The sequence below is a fragment of the Emys orbicularis genome, chromosome 4 (genome assembly GCF_028017835.1).
Source record: "Emys orbicularis isolate rEmyOrb1 chromosome 4, rEmyOrb1.hap1, whole genome shotgun sequence".
Lineage (NCBI taxonomy): Eukaryota > Metazoa > Chordata > Testudines > Emydidae > Emys > Emys orbicularis.
The window spans coordinates 150751196-150773412 of NC_088686.1; the positions used below are offsets into that span (position 1 = coordinate 150751196).

Sequence of the window (22217 nt, forward strand, 5' to 3'; positions counted from 1 at the left end):
GTCAAAACAAAATAATGTTTAATTTTACGTCACAAGTCACAACAAAAGGGTGTGTGTGTGTGTATATATATATATATATTATATATACACAATCCAGAAAGTGTAACAATTATTTTATTTCATGCATCAATACAAATGATAAAATATTTTGTTTCGTATGTCAAGAAAATGGATAATTTTATTTTATGCCTCAATGGAATAGATACATGTACATTTCTAAAAGGCTACTGAAAATTTTGCAGGAAAAAATTAGAGGGAACATTGCTCCCTTGTGCTAAGGGCAGTGGTAGCCAGGGACACTGGAATGAGGGGTAGGGGGCCATGCACACCCCCCCACACACACACACACACTTTTTACCGGCCATAAGGGTGAGCGTGGTAGTGGGGCATCGGGGGAAGAGGTGGTGTGAGAGCAAGGGCTTGGGGGGGATGGGGCCACAGTTCAGGCACCTGTGGCCCCCACACTTTTAAGGCTCTTCTGCCACTCCTGGTGGTAGTGTAGGCAAAAGCCTAATGGGGAAAAATAAAGATAAGGAGTTGAGCCAGAGGGACGAGATAAGAAACAGCTGCGGATCCTCCTGGTAATGCTGATTAAGAGCAACCTTAAATACCTCGTGATTGACAGCTCCGGTGTGACACAGCAAGGTCCATAGACTTGTATGGGAACTCATTACTGTAAAAGAAGGGTGTATTGCCGTGGGATTTTGGGTTCACTCTGCATCAACATCGGAGCTTCGAATGCGTTCGACAGAGCCCCATGTGCAGTTTCAGCTGGCCACTGGACCTACCAGGCAACACTAAGGACTGGTAACTATAAGATCCAGCTGCAGAACCTCCTGGTGGGTGTGTGTGAATGGAAGCATATGCTGATTTTAATGCTTAAACTGTACTCTCAATAAATGCAGCATATTGCCTTATCCCCTTTTAAAAGATTGTGTGCTTCTTCATAAGAGGGGGCAGGGATAGCTCAGTGGTTTGAGCATTGGCCTGCTAAACCCAGGGTTGTGAGTTCAATCCTTGAGGGGGCCATTTAGGGATCTGGGGCAAAAATCTGTCTGGGGATTGGTCCTGCTTTGAGCAGGGGGTTGGACTAGATGACTTCCTGAGGTCCCTTCCAACCCTGACATTCTATGATTCTATAACAGTAGCAAGGTGCCTCACAACCATGAGTACCCCTGGAAAACATCACAGTTATTAATGGGGGACTGAGTTAAGGTTGTGGATTTCCTGATTCCAGACCATGTCTGCTTAGTAGATAGGTTTGTATTAAGAAGGACAAACGATTTACCACAACATCAAGGACAAACGATTTACCACAACATCAATTTAAAAAATATACTCCCAGGAAATCTGTCTTTAGGGATATGTAGAACATACACCACGTACCAGACTCATGTGTAGAGGCCAATTCACACACTAGTTACCACAGTAACTATTACACCCTAAATACCCAAGGAGCCTTTCAGTTATAACTGGGCCATTTTGTGGTGTCCATCCCTTGCGTTTTAAGCTTTGACGAGCCATTTCCTGTATGTTTAGGAGATTCAAAACGATCACAGAAGTGAAGCAGAATGCTGATGCTACCAGTTGTTATAAAGTGCTCAATGCTTGCCAGCAGTTTTGTGATCCCTGTGTCCCTCCCCCCGCCCAAAGTGGAAGGAAATTTCCCTGACAGAGCCTGGCACATATTGTATGCCGAATGCTGCCTAGAGACATTCAGGGAAATTCTTAGTGCTTGTGGCACGGAACATTTTCACGAGATCCTATGGGGAGGATCACAGTGACTGAGACACGGAGATTCTGTCCAGCTTTTGTAAACACAGTTCAGGTGCCGAGAGGGGTAAGGGAAGGAAGGGAAAGATTTGCTGGATAGATTCTTTGGGTTTTTGCATTCATCCAATGAGGCATACTTTATACTGAGGAATCTCTCTTCTGATCTCTAACCCACTATCCACAACCCTTTCCTCTGCCAGTCCTGTCCAGACATGACTGATGGCCCCTACCAATTTCTCTTACAGAGAGGGAGATATGGAGAGGGAGAGAGTATCTCCCCTTCTCTCTGTCTCTGTCCCTCTTCCTCTATCGAGGCTGGTCCCCACCCATCTCTCCTTCTCTGTGCCTCTCTCTATCCCCACCATCCCCCATGGCCATTATCTCCCTGGGTATTTCTCACTCATATTCCTTGGGATCTGGTTGTTCCAGGCCCGGAGGTTGGGGAAGGACTGAAATGATCAGTGAAACTCTGCGCTGGGGATGTCAGAGTCACTGATTTCCACCCCCACCCCCTTCTGCTCTCTGCTAACAGGTGTGCATGAAAGACAAGGAGATGCCGGCATCCCTCGGCAGAGGTTTAACGATGACTGAGCTGAGCACAACGTCCCTGCTTCTGACAGAAACCAGCCCAGACTATAGGGATAATGGGACCGATTGCCCAATACACAGTTTCATTGATCTGGTCCTTGACGGGGTCACTGTCCTCATCTGTCTCTTCGGGCTGGTGGGCAACGGGGTCGTCCTCTGGCTCCTTGGCTTCTTCATTAAGAGGAATCCCTTCACCATCTACATCCTCAACCTGGCCGTCGCAGACTTAAACTTCCTCCTCTGCCTGCTTGTTTACCTCATACTTGGTACCGTGGATTCTCTCTTCTGTTTCCATGAATTTGGGCACGTTCTGAGGTTTTTTCACCTGCTGTTCCTGTTTGCCCACAATGCCAGCCTGTACCTCCTGACGGCCATCAGCGTTGAGAGGTGTCTGTCTGTCTGCTACCCCATCTGGTGCCGATGCCACCGCCCAAAGCACCTGTCTGCCCTTGTGTGCGCCCTGCTGTGGGCTCTCTCCTGCCTGGTAACAGGACTAATGTCTTATTTTTGTGTTTCTGATGGAACTGAACGCTGTCGGATGTCACACATAGCAATGTATGTTCTGGATTTCCTGATTTTCGCTCCCCTCATGGTTCTGGCCAACCTGATCCTGTTCATCAAGGTCCGACGTTGCTCCCAACAACGTCAGCCTGGAAGGCTCTACATTGTTATCTTGCTCACCGTCCTCTTCTTCCTCATCTTTGCTGTTCCCTTCAGTATCCAGCGCTTTGGCCTGTATTTTAATTATTTTAATATCCCCATTGAGATATGTAATGCACTGGCCTCTGTAAACAGCAGCATTAACCCAGTTATTTACTTTTTAGTTGGGAGCTACAGGAAGTGGCGGTTCAGGGCCTCTGTTAAGGTCGCACTCCAGAGGGTTTTTGAAGAGCATGCAGATTCCAGAGAGGCCTCCAGGACAGACACAATGGAGATGGCCAATTAAATCAGAGACCTTATTGTGGATGTGGAGCTTTATTAATTAATATGAAAATTAGCAGCTTCCTACTTGTTTAATTTTTCTCTAATTTTCCAAATAACATATTTGTGTGACACTTGGTTATGATGTTATGTCTGTCTTGGAAAACTCATCAGCATGGACTCTGGGCCTATCATATATATTCTACACATCCCCCAAGCTATATCTCCAGTGAATGTATATGTATGCAATGTGGCAGTAAATGATTTCTGCTTCTGACTACAAACCCATCTACTAGAAAGAGGGATTGGAAAAAAGGCATTTTGACAGGGTGGGCATGACAGGCAATAACATACTGACATTAACATAAATGGCAACTTTATTATATTTGCCCAAAGCATAAGAACTAAAGAGAACAAGTTATTCTAAAGCAAGAATACATATAAATATCTATCTAATTAAACAGCATACACATGGCCCAATTCAGTATTAAGTATGATCATTAGAAAACTTAAATAAGTCCAGAGGGACACAAATAAAAGAGCAGTGAATGAGGGAAATGCAATGGATAGAGATCACCCAATAGCTATAAGTAGGGCCCTACCAAATTCACGGCTGTGAAAAACATGTCACGGATGGTGAAATCTGGTCTTTTGTGTACGTTTACTCTATACAATACAGATTTCATGGGGGAGACCAGCATTTCTCAAACTGGGGGTCCCAAACCAAACAGCGGTTCTGGGGGGTTGCAAGGCTGTTGTAGGGGGGTCGCAGTATTGCCATCTTTACTTCTGCATTGCTTTCTAAGCTGGGCAGCTGGAAAGAAGTGGATGCTGGATGGACGCCTAGCTCTGAAGGCAATACCACATTAAGCAGCAGCGCAGAAGTAAAAGTGGCAATTGCATACCGTGACAACCTTATTTCTGTATTGCTGCTGACAGTGGTGCTGCCTTCAGAGCTGGGCTCCCAGCCAGCGGCCGCAGAGCTTTCTGCAGCTGGGGGAGGTTCCTGAAGGTGGGTCTGACACGGGAGCGGCACCTGCAAGGGAAGAGGAAGTCCCATCCCTCACCATGCTGGCCAGAACCAGCAGCTGGAGCTTGGCGTAAGGTAGGAGCCCTCGGCCAGGGCACCTCCAGCCCTGCCCCTCCTCAGCTCCAGCCCAGCACCCCGGCACTCGGGAGTTAAAGGCGCTTTGGGATGGCTGTGGTGGGGAACCACGGAACCCCTCCCCCAACCACAGTATCCTGGGCGGTCGCCCATGTCGCTCACCCATAAGGCCAGCCCTGCTCCTCCCCACCAGAGAGCACCCAGCCAGCAGCTGCTGCTCTCTGGCCACCTAGCTCTGAAGGCAGCGCCACCACCAGCAACAGCGCAGAAGCAAGGGTGACAGTAGCATGAGCCCACTACAATAGCTTTGTTACCTCCCCCATAGCCTCCTTTTGGATTGGGACCCCCCCCCCAGTTACACCACCATGAAATTTCAAATTTAAGTATCTGAAACCATGAAATTTATGATTTTTAAAAATTCTATGACCGTGAAATTGACCAAAATCGACAGTGAATTTGGTAGGGCTCTAGCTATAAGAAAGGAAACAGATATGGAGTCCCAGTCCCACTCCACAGGCATATGGCTGCAGCTTATATTTCAAATGTTTTCTCTCTTTTGTCCACCTTCTCTAGATCTTTAATCAAAGGATAAAAAGTGTTTTAATGTAACTTGAAATGAAACTGCTGGGCCACAGTCACCTATTTAATATTGTAACAGTGTACAAAGGTATCGATAACATCTTCTCCCTTGTTGGGCCCAAGACACCACAGAGTTACCCACACAACAGATGTTTAGCCATTTATCTCATGCTTGGCTAAAGTTCAAGAAATGGGACTGGGCGGGGTCAGTACTTCCTATTGTTTCTGGTGTAAAGACTGAAAGACACAACAATTGGTGACAAGGCTGGGAGCCTCACCCAGAGATGCAATGGGACAGAGAGTGATTGTTAGGCAAGTGAAAGTTAAATGACAACTGCACCTCTTTCAGATTTGACAGAGATGCTAGTGCTTATGGTTTGGGGGCAGTATTGGCAAAAGCGATTTGAGAGGATGGTGGTTTTGTTCGGCAAAAGTCTAGTTCTTCTGAGAGGGCACCACATGGAAGGAACTCCTGCAGTGGTTAAATCTAGAGAACATTTTCATCAGTATTTGTATGGGAGGAATTTTTGGTCAGAACAGACCATGCTTCCCTTCAATGGCTCTTTAGATTCAGGAATCCTGACGAACAGCTTACCATGTGGTTGGGAAAACTGCAATGCTATGATTTCCCATTCATGCACAAGCCTGGCCATACGCATAGCAATGCAGAAGCCTTGTGTAGATGGCCTTGTTGGAGAGACTAAATGCAAACATTCCCTTAGCAGAAGAGCAAAGAATCGTTAGCTCACAGGGATGTGAGTACTAGGGAGTAGATGGTTGCCTCCTCTCATCCAATAATTTTCAGAATTGAACAAGTTCCTTGTTCATCCACTGGAATAATGGAAGTGGGGTTGCAGAAATGGACGCCAAAGCAACTAGAAACTTCCCAAAGAAAGGACCCTGATGTCAGCATAATGTGTGACGGAAAAATCAATTTGCAAATAGAGCCACCCTGAAATGCAGTGGACCCGCACTATACCACTGTAAAAGCTTTCTGATTTGGAGGTGAAAGATGGAATATTGTATAGGTGATGGGAGAAGCCAGAAGGTGATGGGGACAGGCAGGGCCGGCTCCAGGCACCAGCAAAGGAAACAGGTGCTTGGGGCAGCCAATGGAAAGGGGTGGCAGTGAAGACTCACTGGATGGCATCACCTGCTGGTCATCCCAGGAATTCACTCGATTCCAGCGTATGGAGCACCCTCTGCAGGCCGGTGTCTCGCCTGCCGCTGGCTCCCGTGTCCCTCCCGGACCCCGGCGCCCTTTTCCTCAGGGTTCTGCCCCAGCAGTACCCCCACACTCTAGGTCTCCCCTCCCTCTAAACCCACCTTGCCTCAGTGGCTACTGCCAGTCGTCATCTAGCCCCCGTTCACTGGGGCAGACTGCAGTCTGTAAAGGCCACTCATCATCGGCAAGGGGGTTGGACCAACTGCCTCTGCCTAAGCCCGGGCTGCACCTCTGCAACCCTGTACCAGCTTTGGCCTTTAGCAAGGCCTGCAGCCTGGGGATTTGCCAGGCTGGAGCTCCCCAGTTCCTCTTGCCTTTCCCCAGCCCTGCTCTACTCCCAGTACCCTAGGCAGCCAGGTCCTTCCCTCTCCAGAGCAAGAGAGACTCAGCTCCTGGCCCCCAGCCCTCTTATCAGGGCCAGCTGGGCCCTAATTGAGCTGGCCACACCTGTGGCTGCTTCCCCAATCAGCCTAGCTTGGCTGCTTTTACCCCTGTTCTCCAGCAGTGGGCAGGGCTGGATTAACTTTTTGTGGGCCCGGCACCAAACATATTTGTGGGCCCCCCTCTGGAATAATTGTAAAAGGGGCCGGGGGTAAAAGCACAGTGGGGCAGGAGCTAGGGTTGGTCTCTGGAGCAAGGGAGGGGTCAGGGGTAAACTGCAAGCGCAGCAGGGCTGGGGAGGGGGTAAACAGGATCCCCCCCGCCCCTGCCCACATGGAGCAGGTACCTACCTGGTTCTAGCCCATTCTCTTTGTCTCTCTCTGCACTGAGCTGCCCCTCCTCCTGCAGCAGCAGGACAGGTTCTCTTCCAGCCCTCTGGGGTGGGTGTTGGGAGTGGGAGGAGCGGAGGCTAATGTGGTTACTCCTATAACCAGACATTTAGTTTCCAGTCAGCCCTGCTAACCGGACACTCCGGTCCCATTTTCTACTGGAGTTTCCAGTCTAAAACTGGATATCTGGGAACAGGGGTGCCAGAAAAGCCTGAGGGGGGGGGGGAGAGGGGCAAGCAATCATTTTTAAAAGTAAGAGGGCTAAGCCTTAAGGGGGGGGCAAGTGGTGGGTGGGCTAGGGAGTGGAGAGGAGCTAGTGGGAAGGGCCATGTCTGCTGTACTGCCCAGGTAGGTTGGAGACTGTGGGGATCAGCTGACACAGTATCCAGGGCCGGTGCAAGGATTTTTTGCACCCTAGGTGAAACTTCCACCTTGCGCCCCCCCACCACCACCACCACCACCTCCGGAGCATTGCTTATTATAAATTTTCAAAAATGAATACAGTGGAGTCACATCTTACGCAGGGGTTCGGTTCTAAGGTCAGCGCGTAAGAGGAAAATTGCGTATAGTGAAAATTACCATAAAGTACAGTATACACTAGAACAGGGGTCCTCAACCCCTGATTTATTTTTTTTTAATGGCAACCTGCAGGTCCCGGCCACCACTGAGCCTGCTGCCGGCCTGGGCTTCCGTTCACTCAGCTGCCAGCTGGGGTCCCAGCCGGCGACTCCGCTCAGCCTCCTGCCGTTCACCCAGGCCGGCAGGAAGCTGAGCAGGGCCGGTGGCCGAGACCCTGGCTGGCAAGGGGCCGGCAGCCGGAACCCCAGACCGGCAGCGGGCTGAGCGGCAGCCGGGACCCGCAGCCTGCCATTAAAAAAAAATCAGCTTGCGTGCCACCTTTGGCACGTGTGCCGTAGGTTGAGGACCCCTCTTCTAGTGTATACTGTACTTTATGGTAATTTTCACTATACGCGATTTTCCTCTTACGCGGTGACTTTAGAACCTAACCCCCATGTAAGATGGGACTCCACTGTAATGTAAAAAAAATTGAGCACCGCTTTTTAGCACCCCCAAATCTTGGCGCCCTAGGCGGTCGCCTACTTCGCCTAGTGGTTACACCGGCCCTGACAGTATCCCCGAGCCCAGGTGACGTGACAGCCAGTGGTGGATTTAGAGTTAGTGGGGCCCCCCCAGCCCTGTGCTCAGCTTCATTTTTGGGGCTCCCCCTTGGGACCCAGTCAAGAAAAAGAACCTTCTCTCTTATCTCCCCCTGCCCCCATTTTTCATTCTTTTTTTCTTCATCCTCCTCCCATAAGTAATAGCAAGTAAATGAAAGTAAAGTGAGGTACCTTGATTGTTCTTGTAGTCTAACTTATTTTTCCACAGACCACTTGAAAATCACAGAGGGTCTCGACAGACCACTTAATGATCTTTCCAAATATTGTAAAAAAATGTTCGGGTGCGGGGTCTGGCCAGGAGCTAGGGCGAGGGAGGGGGCTCAGGGTTGGGGCAGGAGGTTGCGGTGTGGAGCACTTACCTGGGGCAGCTCCTGTTTGGTTCTCAGGATGGGGGTGGGGATGTGGGGGGGGGTGTAGGAGTCAGGGCAGGGGCCTGGGTGTGTGTGAGGGGGTGCAGGTTTCAGGGCAGGGGCTGGGGGGCATGAGGAGGGGGATGCAGGGGTCAGGGCTGGGGAGGTGTAGGGGGTGCAGAGGTCAGGGCTGGGGGCTGGGGGTGTGTGAGGGGGTGAGAGGGGGTGCAGGGGTCTGGGGAGGTGTGAGGGGGATGCAGGAGTCAGGGCAGGGGGCTGGGGAGGTGTGGGGGTGCAGGGGTCAGGGAAGGGGGCTGGGGAGGTGTGTGGGGGGGTGCTGAGGTGGTGTGAGGGGAGTGCAGGGTCAGGGCAGGGCCAGGGGCTCGGGGCTGGGTGGGGTGCAGGGGTTAGGGTGGGCAGGGGTCTGAGGGGGTGGGCTGGAGTCGTGGGGTTGCTCATGCAGGGGGCTGGAGGGGGTATGCCCCAATTCCAGCCCCTTCCCCAAGGCCTCATCCCACCTCGTCTTCTCCTCCTCCCCAGAGTGGTGTGCTGTGGCTTGCTCCTCCTTGCCCCCTTCCTGCCTGCAAGGCTGATCCAACTGACCAGCGGGGGGCGGGGGAGAAACATAGCAAGCTCGGAAAAGAGGCGGGGGAGAGGCCTCATCCCCACCTCTTCTTCTCCTCCTCCCCCCCGGAGCAGCGTGCTGTGGCTCCCTCCTCCCCCCTCCTGCTGGCTAGCAGCTGATCCAGCTGATTGGCTGTGGGGGGGGGAAGAGAAAGTAGCACGCTGGGGAAAGGGGCGGGGCAGGAGCCAGGCTGCCGGCAGAGGCTGCCACGGAGCCGCAGCCGCCCGCAGCGTCAAGCTCTGACCCCACAGGAGAGAGCGAGGGGGGCAGAGGAGAGTGCGCCAGGGCCCCTTTCGACCGTGGGCCCAGGGCCATGCCGCCACTGCGCCATTATAAATCCGGTATTGGCAGTGGGGCAGCCACCCCACTACAGGTGGCCTTACATATCTCAGACACTGAAATCTTCTTGAGTGATGGTATGGACATTGCTTGTGATCTGGTAGAGTGTGCTGTCAGCCTTTGTGCAATGGGAGGGTACAGGGAGGCAATGAGCACCAGCTGCATCATAACAAATGACAATACAGAGATCCACTTCGACTGGGCAGAGATCGTGGACTCCTTGGATGTCTGCAATGGAAATGAACAACCTAGGTGACTTCCAGAACTGTTTGGGCCTATCTAGGTAAACTAGGGTTACCATACGTCCGGTTTTTCCCGGACATGTCCGGCTTTTTGGTAATCAAACCCCCGTCCAGGGGGAATTGCCAAAAAGCCGAACATGTCCGGGAAAAATACCGGCCGGGCACTTCCCCTCCCGCGGCTGCTGTGCTCCCTACCTTGACTCTTCTGCTCTGTTTAAAGCCGAGCTCCCCGAGCGCTACCGGCTTCGGGCAGCCCCCATGCCTCCGGACCCTGAGCCGCCGGCCAGGCACTTCCCCTCCCGGGCTCCAGGGGCGCAGGGTCCAGAGGCATGGGGGCTGCCCGAAGCCGGTAGCGCTCGGGCAGTTCGGCGCTTACAGAGCCCAGGAGTTCAGGGAGCCCAGCAGCCGCCGGAGCCCGGGAGGGGAAGTGCCCGGCCGGGGGCGCAGGGTCCGGAGGCATGGGGGCTGCCCGAAGCCCGAGCGCTACCGGCTTCATGGTTTGCCGGGCAGCCTCCAGACCCTGCGCCCCCGGCTGGGCGCTTCCCCTCCCAGGCTCCAGCTGCGCTGGGGAAGCGCCGGCCGGGGGCGCAGGGTCTGGGGGCTGCCCGGCAAACCGTGAAGCCAGTAGCGCTCGGGCAGCCCTTTTCGCGTAGCTGGGAGGGAGGAGGGGGAATGCGGGCGCTCAGGGGAGGGGGCGGAGTTAGGGCGGGGACTTTGGGGAAGGGGCGGAGTTGGGGCGTGGAAGGGGCGGAGTTGGGGCGGGGCCAGGGGTGGGAAAGGGGCGGGGCCAGGGCCCTGTGGAGTGTCCTCTTTTTTTATTTTTTAAATATGGTAACCCTAGGTAAACAATCAACACCCTTCTAACATCTAAGGTATAAAAACAGGCCTCCTGTTGAAACTTATGCAGTTTTGGAAAAAACACTGGCAGATGAACAGACTGCTTATGATGAAATTCCAGTAGTATCTTAGATAAGAATTTAGAACGTGGTGTAAAGAGACGTGGTCCCTGAAGAACACCATAATGGGGGGATCTGCCATCAAGGCCCCAATTTCTCCAACCCTACAGTCCAACATGATAGCTACTAAAAACGCTGTTTTCATAGATCAATGGAGCAGGGAAAAGGTTGCCATTGGTTTGAATGGAGGTCTTGTGAGATATTTAAGTACTCGGTTGAAGTCCCAAGTTGGAGTGGGGTCCCTAACCTGGGGGTAGAGGTCCCCAAACCTTTAATAAACCTTGACAACATAGGGTGACCAAATATGGAAAACACTTCTACTGGAGGCTGAAAGGCTGATATGTGGCCAAGTGAACCTTAATCAAGCTAATTGGTAACCCTGATTTCTTTAGGTCCCACAGGTAATGCAGGATAGTTGAGAGTGACATGGATTCAGGCACAAGTCAATGGCGATGATACCCATGCTAGAATCTCTTCCATTTCTGCAAGTAAGCAAATCGGGTTGACTCCTTTCTACTGTTCAGTAGCACTTGTTGCACATCCTTAGAGCAGGAAGATTCTAATCCTACAAACCAGTGAGGAACCATGCCCTGAGGCAGAAAACCCCAAGGCTGGGGTGAAGCACATGACCTTAGAGAAGAGATGAGGAATGGTTGGAAGCTTGAATGGCAATTGGATGCATAGGTGAAGTAGGTAAGATACCAAGCCTGTCTCAGCCAAGTCAGTACTATAAGGATAATCCTGGTTTTGCCCTGTCTGATCTTGTTCACCACCCTTAGTATTATCAGTGTTGGAGGAAACGCATAGAGCAGACCTTTCGTCCAGGATAGGAGAAAGGCATCTCCCAAAGACCAGTGGCCTAGAGCAGTATTTCTCAAATGTGGCCATCGTGGCCGCACGTGGCCACCAGGGGCTTTTCTTGCGGACACAGCCTCCTTGTTTGCACACCCACCCTGCCTAGGTGCAAAGCATGATGGGGCTGCTTTGCCCAAGTGATCACTATTGGCTGGTCATGGATCACAAGGCTCTGTTATTGGGGCAGGGGCACTAAGGGCTGTTATCCTTGTTATGTGAATCAAGGGCAACAGAGCTGTACTTGGCATGCCCTGATTGAGGGACTCCCCCTCAACTAAACTGCACTCACTAAGGGGGACACATGGGTGCCAAAGTCCAGTGAGTAGAGAGAGAGTGGAGACAGGTACTTGTGCCTAGTGGTGGGAGCGGTTCTGACTAGTCCCAGACACCATCTGATCCTTTCTCTCTGCACTGTATAATAACAGAACTGATTAAGAATCAATTGAAAGTCTTGTTACATGCCACAGAGCTGAAATCACTGATAATAGGGTCTAAGCATTAGACCTACTTTGGGACAGTGTCTCTGATGCCAGAGAGTGCCCACTGTGCATTAGCAATGAGGCTCCCCCACGAACAGCTCAAATCACTGAAAGCTGTGGGACTGAAGGCATCCCAGCAGAGAGGAGTAGGTGGCTAGTGGAGCAGCGGGTGGCTGGTGGAGAGGGGCCTCCTTGTCCCCGTCCCCAGCACAGTGAGAGGTGAACTCTGCAGACGCACCTCTGAACTCTGGGTCTGCATTGACCAAGGACAACAACTGTGAGTGGGGTGTGGAAAAGGGAGGGGCACGTTAAAGGAACTTTTGGTTGCTGGACTTAAGAACCTGAGGGGAAAGGACCCTGCCCAACATACTCTGGGGTGGGGCTTTTGCTCATGGTTTATGTTTATGGATCCTGCTTGTGGCATTTTCCCAAACTGATGCCGGGTTACTTCCCTCCTTTTATTAAAAGTTTCTTTTCTACACTCAGACTCTGTGCTTGCGAGAGGGGACGTATTGCCTGCCAGAGGTGCCCAGGGTGTGGTATGTAATTGCCCCAGGTCACCGCGTGGGGGCTCGAGCCGGTTCTTTGTTGGATTGTTGACAAGGAACCCCTAGATATTGAACCCGGCCCTGGTTGCTGCCATCTCCAACTGGCAGAAGGGTTACAGCTGTTTTACCCATTTGCTCTAATTAATCTGTTTGTGTCCGTACCATCTGGCATTTTCCCCAGAAAAGCATTTCCTTTTTAGTAGCTTCTGTTAACTGCTTATTTAAGGCATTTTGCCAAAGTCTGGACACAGAGAAAAGTTGCCATGACACGGATTCAAACTGAGATGGCTGCAGTTTACGTGGCAGAGTATGAAACACTACACAATCATGGCTGTCAACATCAGAGCCTTTGCCAGCAGCCCTTTCCACAGGCCCACATATTGTCATGCACAGAGCTCCTTGCAGGAAATGGAGAAATGCTCTTTGGGTTCTTGTTTGTTTTGTCTTTGGTGAGCAACAATAGTTGTCAGGAACAAGCCCCCCGAATTTGGCACCGTAGCTAAACTGCCTTGTAAACAGGAGATCCTGCGTTTGACTATCTCTTTTTCATCTATCTTTGGAGGAAGCAGAAAAGGCCTCCCTTTCCAAGCCAGGCAAGTGCTTGTGAAAGAGAGCGCACTGTTTTCCACAGAAGGGCTGCAAAGGGGAAAGCATCATGTCCGTACTTGGTAAAAGGTTGCAGTGACTCAGTGTGACAGGTTGGATCACAGAAACCCTCTTGGGAGCTGCCACCCGATGTGCCAAGACTACGTCTACCCCTGCTTTCCCTGCCAGCTCAGGACTCCAGCACCCTGTCTTGTTGAGCCAGACACTCCCGTCTGCTCCAACACAGACCCAGGGTCTGAATTACTTGCCCCAAAGCTGCAGGTTTACCTGAAAGCAGCTAACAGAAGTGTGCTTGTCTTTAGCACTCAGATGCCCAACTCCCAATGGGGTCTAAACCCAAATAAATCCGTTTTACCCTGTATAAAGCTTATGCAAGGTAAACTCATAAATTGTTCGACCTCTATAACACTGATAGAGAGATATGCATAGTTGTTTGCTCCCCCAGGTATTAATACAGGGGTAGGCAACCTATGGCACGCGTGCCAAAGGTGGCACACGAGCTGATTTTCAGTGGCACTCACACTGCCTGGGTCCTGGCCACTGGTCCGGGGGCCTCTGCATTTTAATTTAATTTTAAATGAATCTTCTTAAACATTTTAAAAACCTTATTTACTTTACATACAACAATAGTTTAGTTATATATTATAGACTTATAGAAAGAGACCGTCTAAAAACGTTAAAATGTATGACTGGCACGCGAAACCTTAAATTAGAGTGAATAAATGAAGACTCGGCACACCACTTCTGAAAGGTTGCCGACCCCTGTATTAATACATACTCTGAGTTAATTACTAAGTAAAAAGTGATTTTATTAAATACAGAAAGTAGGATTTAAGTGGTTCTAAGTAGTAACAGACAGAACAAAGTAAGTCACCAAGCAAAATACAATAAAATGCACAAATCTATGTCTAATCAAACTGAATACAGATAAGATCCTCACCAGTTCCAGAATGCTCCCTTTTACAGACTAATCTCCTTTTAGCCTGGGTCCAGCAATCACTCACACCCCTTGCACACTGTCCTTTGTTCCAGTTTCCTTCAAGTATCCTGGGGGGTGAAGAGGCTCTTTCTTTAGCCAGCTGAAGACAAAATGGAGGGGTCTCCCAGGGGTTTAAATAGACTTTCTCTTGTGGGTGGAGACCCCCTCCTCACTCCTATGCAAAGTCCAGCTCCAAGATGGAGTTTAGGAGTCACCTGAGCAAGTCACATGTCCATGCATGATTCACAGTTTTTACAGGTAGCATCCATTGTTTACATGCTACCTCGAACGTCCTCAAGTAGACTTCTTATGTGGATTGGAGCATTCCAAGATCCACTGTCCTTTAAGTGTTTCTTGATTAGGTACTTAACTTTGACATTCCTTTCTCCAGGAACTGACCAAATGCTCTACTAAAGTTTATTTAGAAATCAAGCCAGTACACAGCCAACATTCATAACGTCGAATACAAAAATGATACATGCACGCAAATAGGATTAATAGATTCAGTAGATCATAACCTTTACGGAGATATGTTACATGGCATGTGTAGCATAAAACACATTCTAAGCATATTTCCATAAAGCCTTATGGGAGGTACCGTCACACTCAGAACCTAACCGAGGTTGCTGCCGCCCCCCAGGCACTAAATACAATCTGCCTCTCTGCTCATTTAGCGTCTGGAATGTCCACCTTGCAGCGCCTGCTGCCCTCTCCTTTATCTCAATTCCGATGGTTAAATTAACACTGGGTTAAATTAATATCTGGTACGTCCATGCCGCAGCCATCTCTGAAATGCTGATCAGGCGCTCAGCACTCATGGCAGAGTGTCTATTTCAACTCACAGACTGCAGGCCCCGCAGCAGCTTCGACTTCAGCATCAGTAACACTGCCTGGAGGGTACCAAGACATTAGAGTGTTTCCCTGGCCTGGAAGGTTGGCCTGCTGAATCTCCCACTGAGCTTCCCCACCCAGGGAGCGTGGGAAACCCGTAGCCAGGCAGGGTTACACCTTGATATTGTCAACTCCAGCCTTGGGAGAGCTTTAAGCACAGCCACAGGCTTCGCACAGAGCTGCAGGGAGGGGAGAACCAAGTGCTGGGCTTGCTAAGCCAGCCTGCATTTCACGAGCAGTAGGAAAACAGTTTCCCTGGGGACGGCTTCTCCTGTCACTGCCTTCTGCTGGGTGTCTGTCACCTTCTGCTGGAACACTGTCTGCCACGGGGCGCAGGGCGAGATGGGAGCCAGTGTCTCATGCAGTACAGCAAACCGCCACACGATGGTGCCAAAAGCCGAGAGATGGGACCAGGCACAAGGGCTGTGATTTAGTGACGCTAGGTGGCTAGGAGAATGGTCCCTTGCAGCCCGTAACGCTTTGCGCAATCTAAGGGGCCTGTTTCAATCACTCTGAGCTGCTCATGTAGGAAAGCTGAATTCAAATTGGAACAGGTGCAAAGAAGGGCAACTGGGAAGGACATCAGAGGAAGGACACCCTGCCTTACCAGAGGAAACACAAGGAGTTTGGCTTAATCCGCCTAACTAAACAAAGGCTGAGGGGAGATATGATTGTTCTCTATGAATACATCAGAGGGATAAATACAATTTAAGTTAAGCGCCAATGTTGACACAAGAACTAATGGCTATAAACTGGCCATCAACTAGTTTAGGCTTGAAATTAGAGGAAGGTTTTTAGCCATCTGAGGAGTGAAGTTCTGGAACAACCTTTCAAGAGGAGCAGTGGGGGCAAAAAAACCTTAACTGGCTTCACAACTGAGCTTGATATGAATATGGAGGGGATGGTATGATGAGACTGCCTACCATCAGCATGTAGCTGATCTGCGACTGCAAGCAGCAAATATCTCCAATGGCAGGTGATAGGACATTAGATGGGGAGAGCTCTGAGTTACTACAGAGAATTCTGTTCCAGGTGTCTGGCTGGTGGGTCTTGCCCACATGCTCAGGGTCTAACCGATCGCTATATTTGGGGTTGAGAACGAATTTTCCTCCGGGTCAGTGTGGCAGAGACCCTGAGGGTTTTCGCCTTCCGCTGCAGCATGGGGCATGGGTCACTTACTGATTTGAACTACAGCAGTGGTCCACAAACTGTGGGGCTGTACCCCCCTAAGCAGGAGCGTAGCTAGCGGGGTGCAGGGGAAGCAGCCACTTCCCCTCAGCACATTTCCCAAAAGCGGCGCCTGCCGGGCCGCCGCTGGGGGCAGCACGGCCGGAGGAGCCATGGGGCGGGGGGCGGCAGGCACGGCCGGAGGAGCGAGGGGGCCGGCTCCTCGGCCATCGCGCCCCACGCAGCCCCAACATCGCCGCAGGCACAGCCACCTCCTGCGGCGGCTCAGGGCTCGGCGGCCAAGCGCTCCCCGCCCCAAGCCGGATCCGGAGCTGGGATCCGCCCGCAGCGCGGGGCCGGGATCGGCCGGGGACAGGCGGCAGCGCAGGACAGAAGGTGAGCGGTGGGGGTCCAGTGCCTTGCACTGGGGGGTCCCCTCCGGGCGAGGGGCTCCCTGGGGCCAGGCCCACAAGGCAGGGGCGCAGGCCGCGCTGGCTGGACGGGGGGCCCTGGTACAGCGCAGGAGCCTGGAGCCCGGGGCGGGGGGGACGGGACACCCCGCGGGTGGGGCTGGGCAGCGCAGCCAGGCGGGGGACACCTGCAGAGCGGGCTGGGCAGGAGAGATTCTCCCGGGACCGTGGGGGGACAGGGATATCTGCACCCCCAGGAAGCCCGCAGGAGTCCTGAGCCAGGCCCCGGGGTTAATCTGGGGGGGGAATGGGTGGAGCCAAGGGGGGCGTGGCCAGAGGAGGAGCCAAGGGTGGGCGCCTTTTTTATGTTTGCTCCCCCTACACTTAGACCCTGGCTACGCCACTGCCCCTAAGGGGTTGCAGAGGAACATTCGGGAGGGAAGTGCAGCAGAGCTCAGGCCAGCCCCCATGGGGGGTAGGGAGAGAGTGCCACACAGCCTTACTCTGCCCGCAGAGTAGCTCCACCCTGTGACACTCTGTATCTCGGGGGAACACCCTGCACCCCCATCTTCATCTTTATAATATGATTGTGTGGTATCCAATGCAAAGTTTGTCATATTGGGTGTCTTCAGAAGACTCATGATGCACTGAGCATTGTTGTTATAGTAATGTTATAGGTTGTAATTTCATGTATATAGTTATGAGCCTGAAAATGTGTCCTCATAGCTTAAAACAAACCCAGGCAAAAACTCTCCAGGAGCAGAGGCCCAGGCAAACCTCTCCAGGAGCAGAGGGGCAGTTCACACCTTATCAGGGCATGTATGGGACAAACCCAGCCCAGCCTCACAGAAACAAAGGACACTAGCCTAGGCAGCAACAAAGGATCTGTTGGACTCTGGAGTGTGTCTCCCCCCTTCCCTTGGTCAGTTTGGGATTACAATGAGGAGAAGGGGGGGAGGAATAGCTCAGTGGTTTGACCATTGGCCTGCCAAACCCAGGATTGTGAGTTTGATCCTTGAGGGGGCCATTTAGGGATCTGGGGCAAAAATCTGTCTGGGGATTAGTCCTGATTTGAGCAGGGGGTGGGACTAGATGACCTCCTGAGGTCCTTTCCAACCCTGATATTCTATGAGATAGTTCCCAAACTCAAAATGCTCACCTGACCCTGAAGGGAGGGTAGGGGGCAGCAAAGCCAAGATGGAAGAAAGGACATGATAAAAGGGAAAGATGTTTGCCCTGCTCTCTTGCTTCTTCCACCTCTATCTACAGACACCACACCAAGCAACTGAAGCACTGATCAAAGGGGAGAGCCTGGCTGAAGGGCAAGCAACCAGCCAGCCTGTGGTGAGAAGCATCTAAGTTTGTAAGGACATTGAAAGTGTTACACTCAGCTTAGAATGCATTTTGCTTTTATTTCACTTGACCAAATCTAACTTCTTCTGCTTTGACTTATAATAACTTAAAATCTATCTTTTGTAGTTAATAAATTTGTTTTGTTTGTTCTACCTGAAGCAGTGCATTTGGTTTGAAGCGTGTCAGAGACTCCCCTTGGGATAACAAGCCTGGTGCATATCAATTTCTTTGTTAAACTGACAAACTCATAAGCTTGCAGCATCCAGCGGGCAGAACTGGCAACTGCAAGACGGAGGTTCCTAGGGTTGTGTCTGGGACCGGAGATATTGGCTAGTGTCATTCGGTTGCACAATCCAAGCAGCGACTGGCCAAAAGTGCTCACTCACGTAGCTGGGAGCAGCTTACATGCCAGAGGCTGTGTGTGAACAGCCCAGGAGTGGGGGTTCTCACAGCAGAGCAGGGTAAGGCTGGCTCCCAGAGTCGAGGATTGGAGTGACCTAGCAGATCACCGGGCCAGATAACATCAGGGGAACGTCACACCCCCCCAGACGCAGCCCCGCTGCAGCCCCCAGACCAGCTGTGCCCTCATTCCCTCTCCACCCCTGGGCCAGCTCCGCCTGTAGCCCCAGCTCCACTGCTGAGGAAGCCTTGGCAGTGCAGCAATGTAGGGGGGATACTGACAGATTCCATTGCTGGGAAGGGCGGGGCACGACAGGAAAAGTTGGGCACCGCTGAACTAGAGTAAACGGTGGAGTCTCTGTAATTTGACCCTGATTTAAGGACTTCAGTGACTCAGCCAGAGGTTCTGGGTCTATTACAGGAGTGAGTGGGTGAAGTTCTGTAGCCTTCGATTGGCAGGAGGTCAGACTAGATGATCACGATGATCCCTTCTGGCCTTAAAGTCTATGTGAGTCTACATGCTCAGTGACTCAAAAGTTGCAGGCCAGACTGAGCTCTGCCATCTCAAGCACACAGCTCCCAGGCCTGTAGGTAGACACCTTTCCCCGGGATAGACACATCTCTGTTGGTTTGAGTTCACTGCAGCAGGAGCTCCCAACCTGGACCATGCTTTATAGAGAACTGGCTGGCACCCATTTGAAAGCAAACCCACACATCTCCCATAAGAATGGCCAGACTAGGTCAGATCAATGGTCCATCTAGCCCCGTGCCCTGTCGTCTGACAGTGTCAGCTGCTTCAGAGGGAATAAACAGAACAGGGCAATTAGTGAGTGATCCACCTTGTCATCTAGTCCCAGCTTCTGGCAGTCAGAGGTTTAGGGACACCCAGATCACAGGGTTGTGTGTCTGCCCATCTTGGCTAATAGCTATTGATGGACCAATACTCTATGAACTTAACTAGTTCTTTTTTTAACCCAATCACCCTTCTGGCCTTTACACCATCCCCTGGCAAGGAGTTCCACAGGTTGATTGTGCAATGAGTGAAGAAGTGCTTCCTTTTGTTTGTTTTAAACCTGCTGCCTATTAATTTCATTGAGTGACCCTGCTTCTTGTGTTATGTGAAGGGGTCTGGCTCACCGTGTTCAGATGTCAGAGCACAGGAGCCACACCCACTCTGCCCCTTCGGGAGCCATCTCCCCCCATCCCCTGTGCTAGGGATTTCAAAAGGGCCAGGGGGCTCAGGCTCAAATGGGTCCAGGAGGGCTGGCTGGAGCCGGCGTGGATGGCAGTTCAGAGGTGGGTGCATTGCTTGGCCTCCAGTCTGGCCCCTACCATTGAGGTACAGCGCCATACAGAGCACGGGCCTGGAGCTGAGCCCTCTTTTACAGCCTTCTGCTGAAGTGGTGGCTGCAGGAGGCCCAGCTGTTGGGTTTAGTGGGGGATGCTGAGGGGTGTTGGTGGCCTATAATATACAGGCAGTCAGGTTAGATGAGCCAGAGGCCCCTTCTGGCCTTAAACTCTATGACCCTGTGTGACAAAGTGGGGATGTTCCCTTATGTTGTATGTGAGCCTATGTGAGTCTTACTGTTGAGCCAAGGTGAGTTTTACTGTTTTGCATGAATACCATGTGTGCCTCAGTTTCCCTGTGCGCTGCACCAATGCCTTGGTGGTGGGAATAGGGGTGTGTGACTTTGGCTGACACCCTCTGGGGCAGGTGTGGCTGCTCCAGCTGCTTGCACGGATGCTATGGCCGGTGCCCTTCGTAACCTGAGACCCAGGAGAGGAACGCAACCAGGTGACCCTTTGCCCAGGAAGCGAGACAAAGACAAGGAGCAGCAGCAGCAGCGTCGTAGGTCAGATCGCTGGTAGCTGGGCAGTCTCAATGGGGAACTGGAAGAGGGGGAGGCCAGGGCATCTGGCCTGGGACTCCCCAAGATGGACTTGGCTGAAAGTCACTGATTTCTGTGCTACCAAGCTCTGTCCTATGCTGTGTTCCTGTCAACTAATAAACCTTCTGTTCTACATGCTGGCTGAGAGTCACTGATGACTGAGGAGTTGGGGTGCAGGACCCTCTGGCTTCCCCAGGAGCCCCACCCAGGCAGAATCACTACGGGAAGCGCACGATGTGGAAGGGGATGCTGAATGCTCCGAAGTCAGATCCAGGAAGGTCGAAGCTGTGTACGCTTCTTGGCCTGGCGACAGTATGCTGAGAGAGAGGAGACATGCTCCCCCGGAGTCCTGGCTGGCTTCATACGGAATAGTTCCAGAGAATCTCCCCGGTGACTCCGTGACACCCTCACCCAGAGCCGGAAACTCCAGGGGCAGGAGAACTTCCCTGCGGTTCTGTCCTGGCTCAACAGATCTGGAACGGCAGCACGGGAGCAGAGAGGCCCTCACACTGCAGCAATGCTTGGCTAACAGCGTTCGAGAGGGCTGGAGTTTCCCTGGGTCCCCTCGCACGCAGGGCTTACACCCCACACTCTAGCTCCTCTGCAGGGGCAGAGTTCTCACTTCTCCATGGAGGTGTCGGTCCTGGGCAGCATTCAGTCCCACCAGCCTCCGCCATTCCCATCTGGCCTCCACAGAAAACCCCACCTTCTTCTTTGAGCCCTTGTCATTTGCTTTGTTCCCCTGCAGGCTCACCTGCTCCAACTTCTCTCTGCAGCCACTAGGGCTAGACACTTACAGTAAAAAAAGAAACTGGAAAATTTCAACACCCCCCGCCCCCAGCCATCAAACAGAAAAAATAAAAATTCTGAGCAGCTCTCCCAGTAATATAAGCAGGTGAACAGGCCGATGAGACGTGAACGGCACTGGGTTCGACACCCAGAACAGTGAAAATCCAATGCTTGACACGGCTGGAATTTCCCACATTCAGACATCTCTCCAAGCGATGCCCTTCAAAGCCACTCCTCCTGCTCAATACACATGTGCAGATCCTAGATGCCAAGCTGTGATCAGCTAGGCCGGCCTCCTGTGTAACTCAGGTCAGAGAACGGCCCCCAAATCATTCCTAGAGCAGAGCTTGTAGGAAAACATCCCATTTTGATTTTAAAATGGCCGGTGATGAAGAATCCACCATGCCCCTTGTTAAGTTGTTCCAGTGGTTAATTGCCCTCAATGTTAAAAAGTTACACCTCATTTCTAGCCTGAATTTGTCTAGCTTCAACTTCCAGCGATTGGGTCACATTCTACCTTTTTCTGCTAGACTGAAGAACCCGCTACTAAATATTTGTTCCCCCCATTGCCCTTCATGACCGAAGATGATGGTGTGAGTACGATGGTGGCTACAAAGGCCAACACGAGGGTGGTAGTCCTTGCTGCATTGGGATTACAGGCTGTGTCTGCTGAATCTGCTGCTTACGCCTCAGCCTCTGTACCCCAAGATCCGTTCGGGGGTTTACCTTGAACTGAGTACCCCCGTCATGGACTGCTGCTTGCCAGCACCATCTAGCTGTTGTGACTATTTCAGTTGTCAACATCAATCTCGCACTGCGTCAAGTTATGCTTCTGCATGTCCCTGAAGGGTTTCTTCTGGCCCCCTCGTGTGCGGTTATCTCCTCAGTTCGCCATACAGCAACTGCTTTGGCATTCCGGTGCCATCCATCCTCAACGTGTGACCAGCCCAGCGCAACTGACACAATGAGCATGGCTTCAACCCTGCAGAGTGGCTGCATTCCAGAACCTCGTTATTGGGAACTTTATCCTGGCAGTTGATGCAAAGTATGGCACACAGATGTCGTAAAGGTACTTACACACTGTGATCAAGTCACCCCTTAACCTCTCTGTTAAGCTAAACAGATTAAGCCCCTTGCGTCCCGTTTGAAGCTGCAGCAAAGCCAACAGGTCATCTCCAGAGAAGTAATTTATGGTGCCTGT

At 51.7% G+C, this 22217-nt stretch overlaps 1 protein-coding gene across 1 annotated transcript; it reads left to right on the forward strand.

The window, feature by feature from the left end:
* The first annotated feature begins 738 nt into the window (after positions 1-738).
* LOC135878617 (mas-related G-protein coupled receptor member H-like) lies at positions 739-3307 on the forward strand. Its single transcript, XM_065404335.1, is given in 3 exon segments — positions 739-754; positions 757-839; positions 2306-3307. Coding segments are annotated over 3 exon segments (1101 nt in total).
* Positions 3308-22217: the final 18910 nt, after the last annotated feature.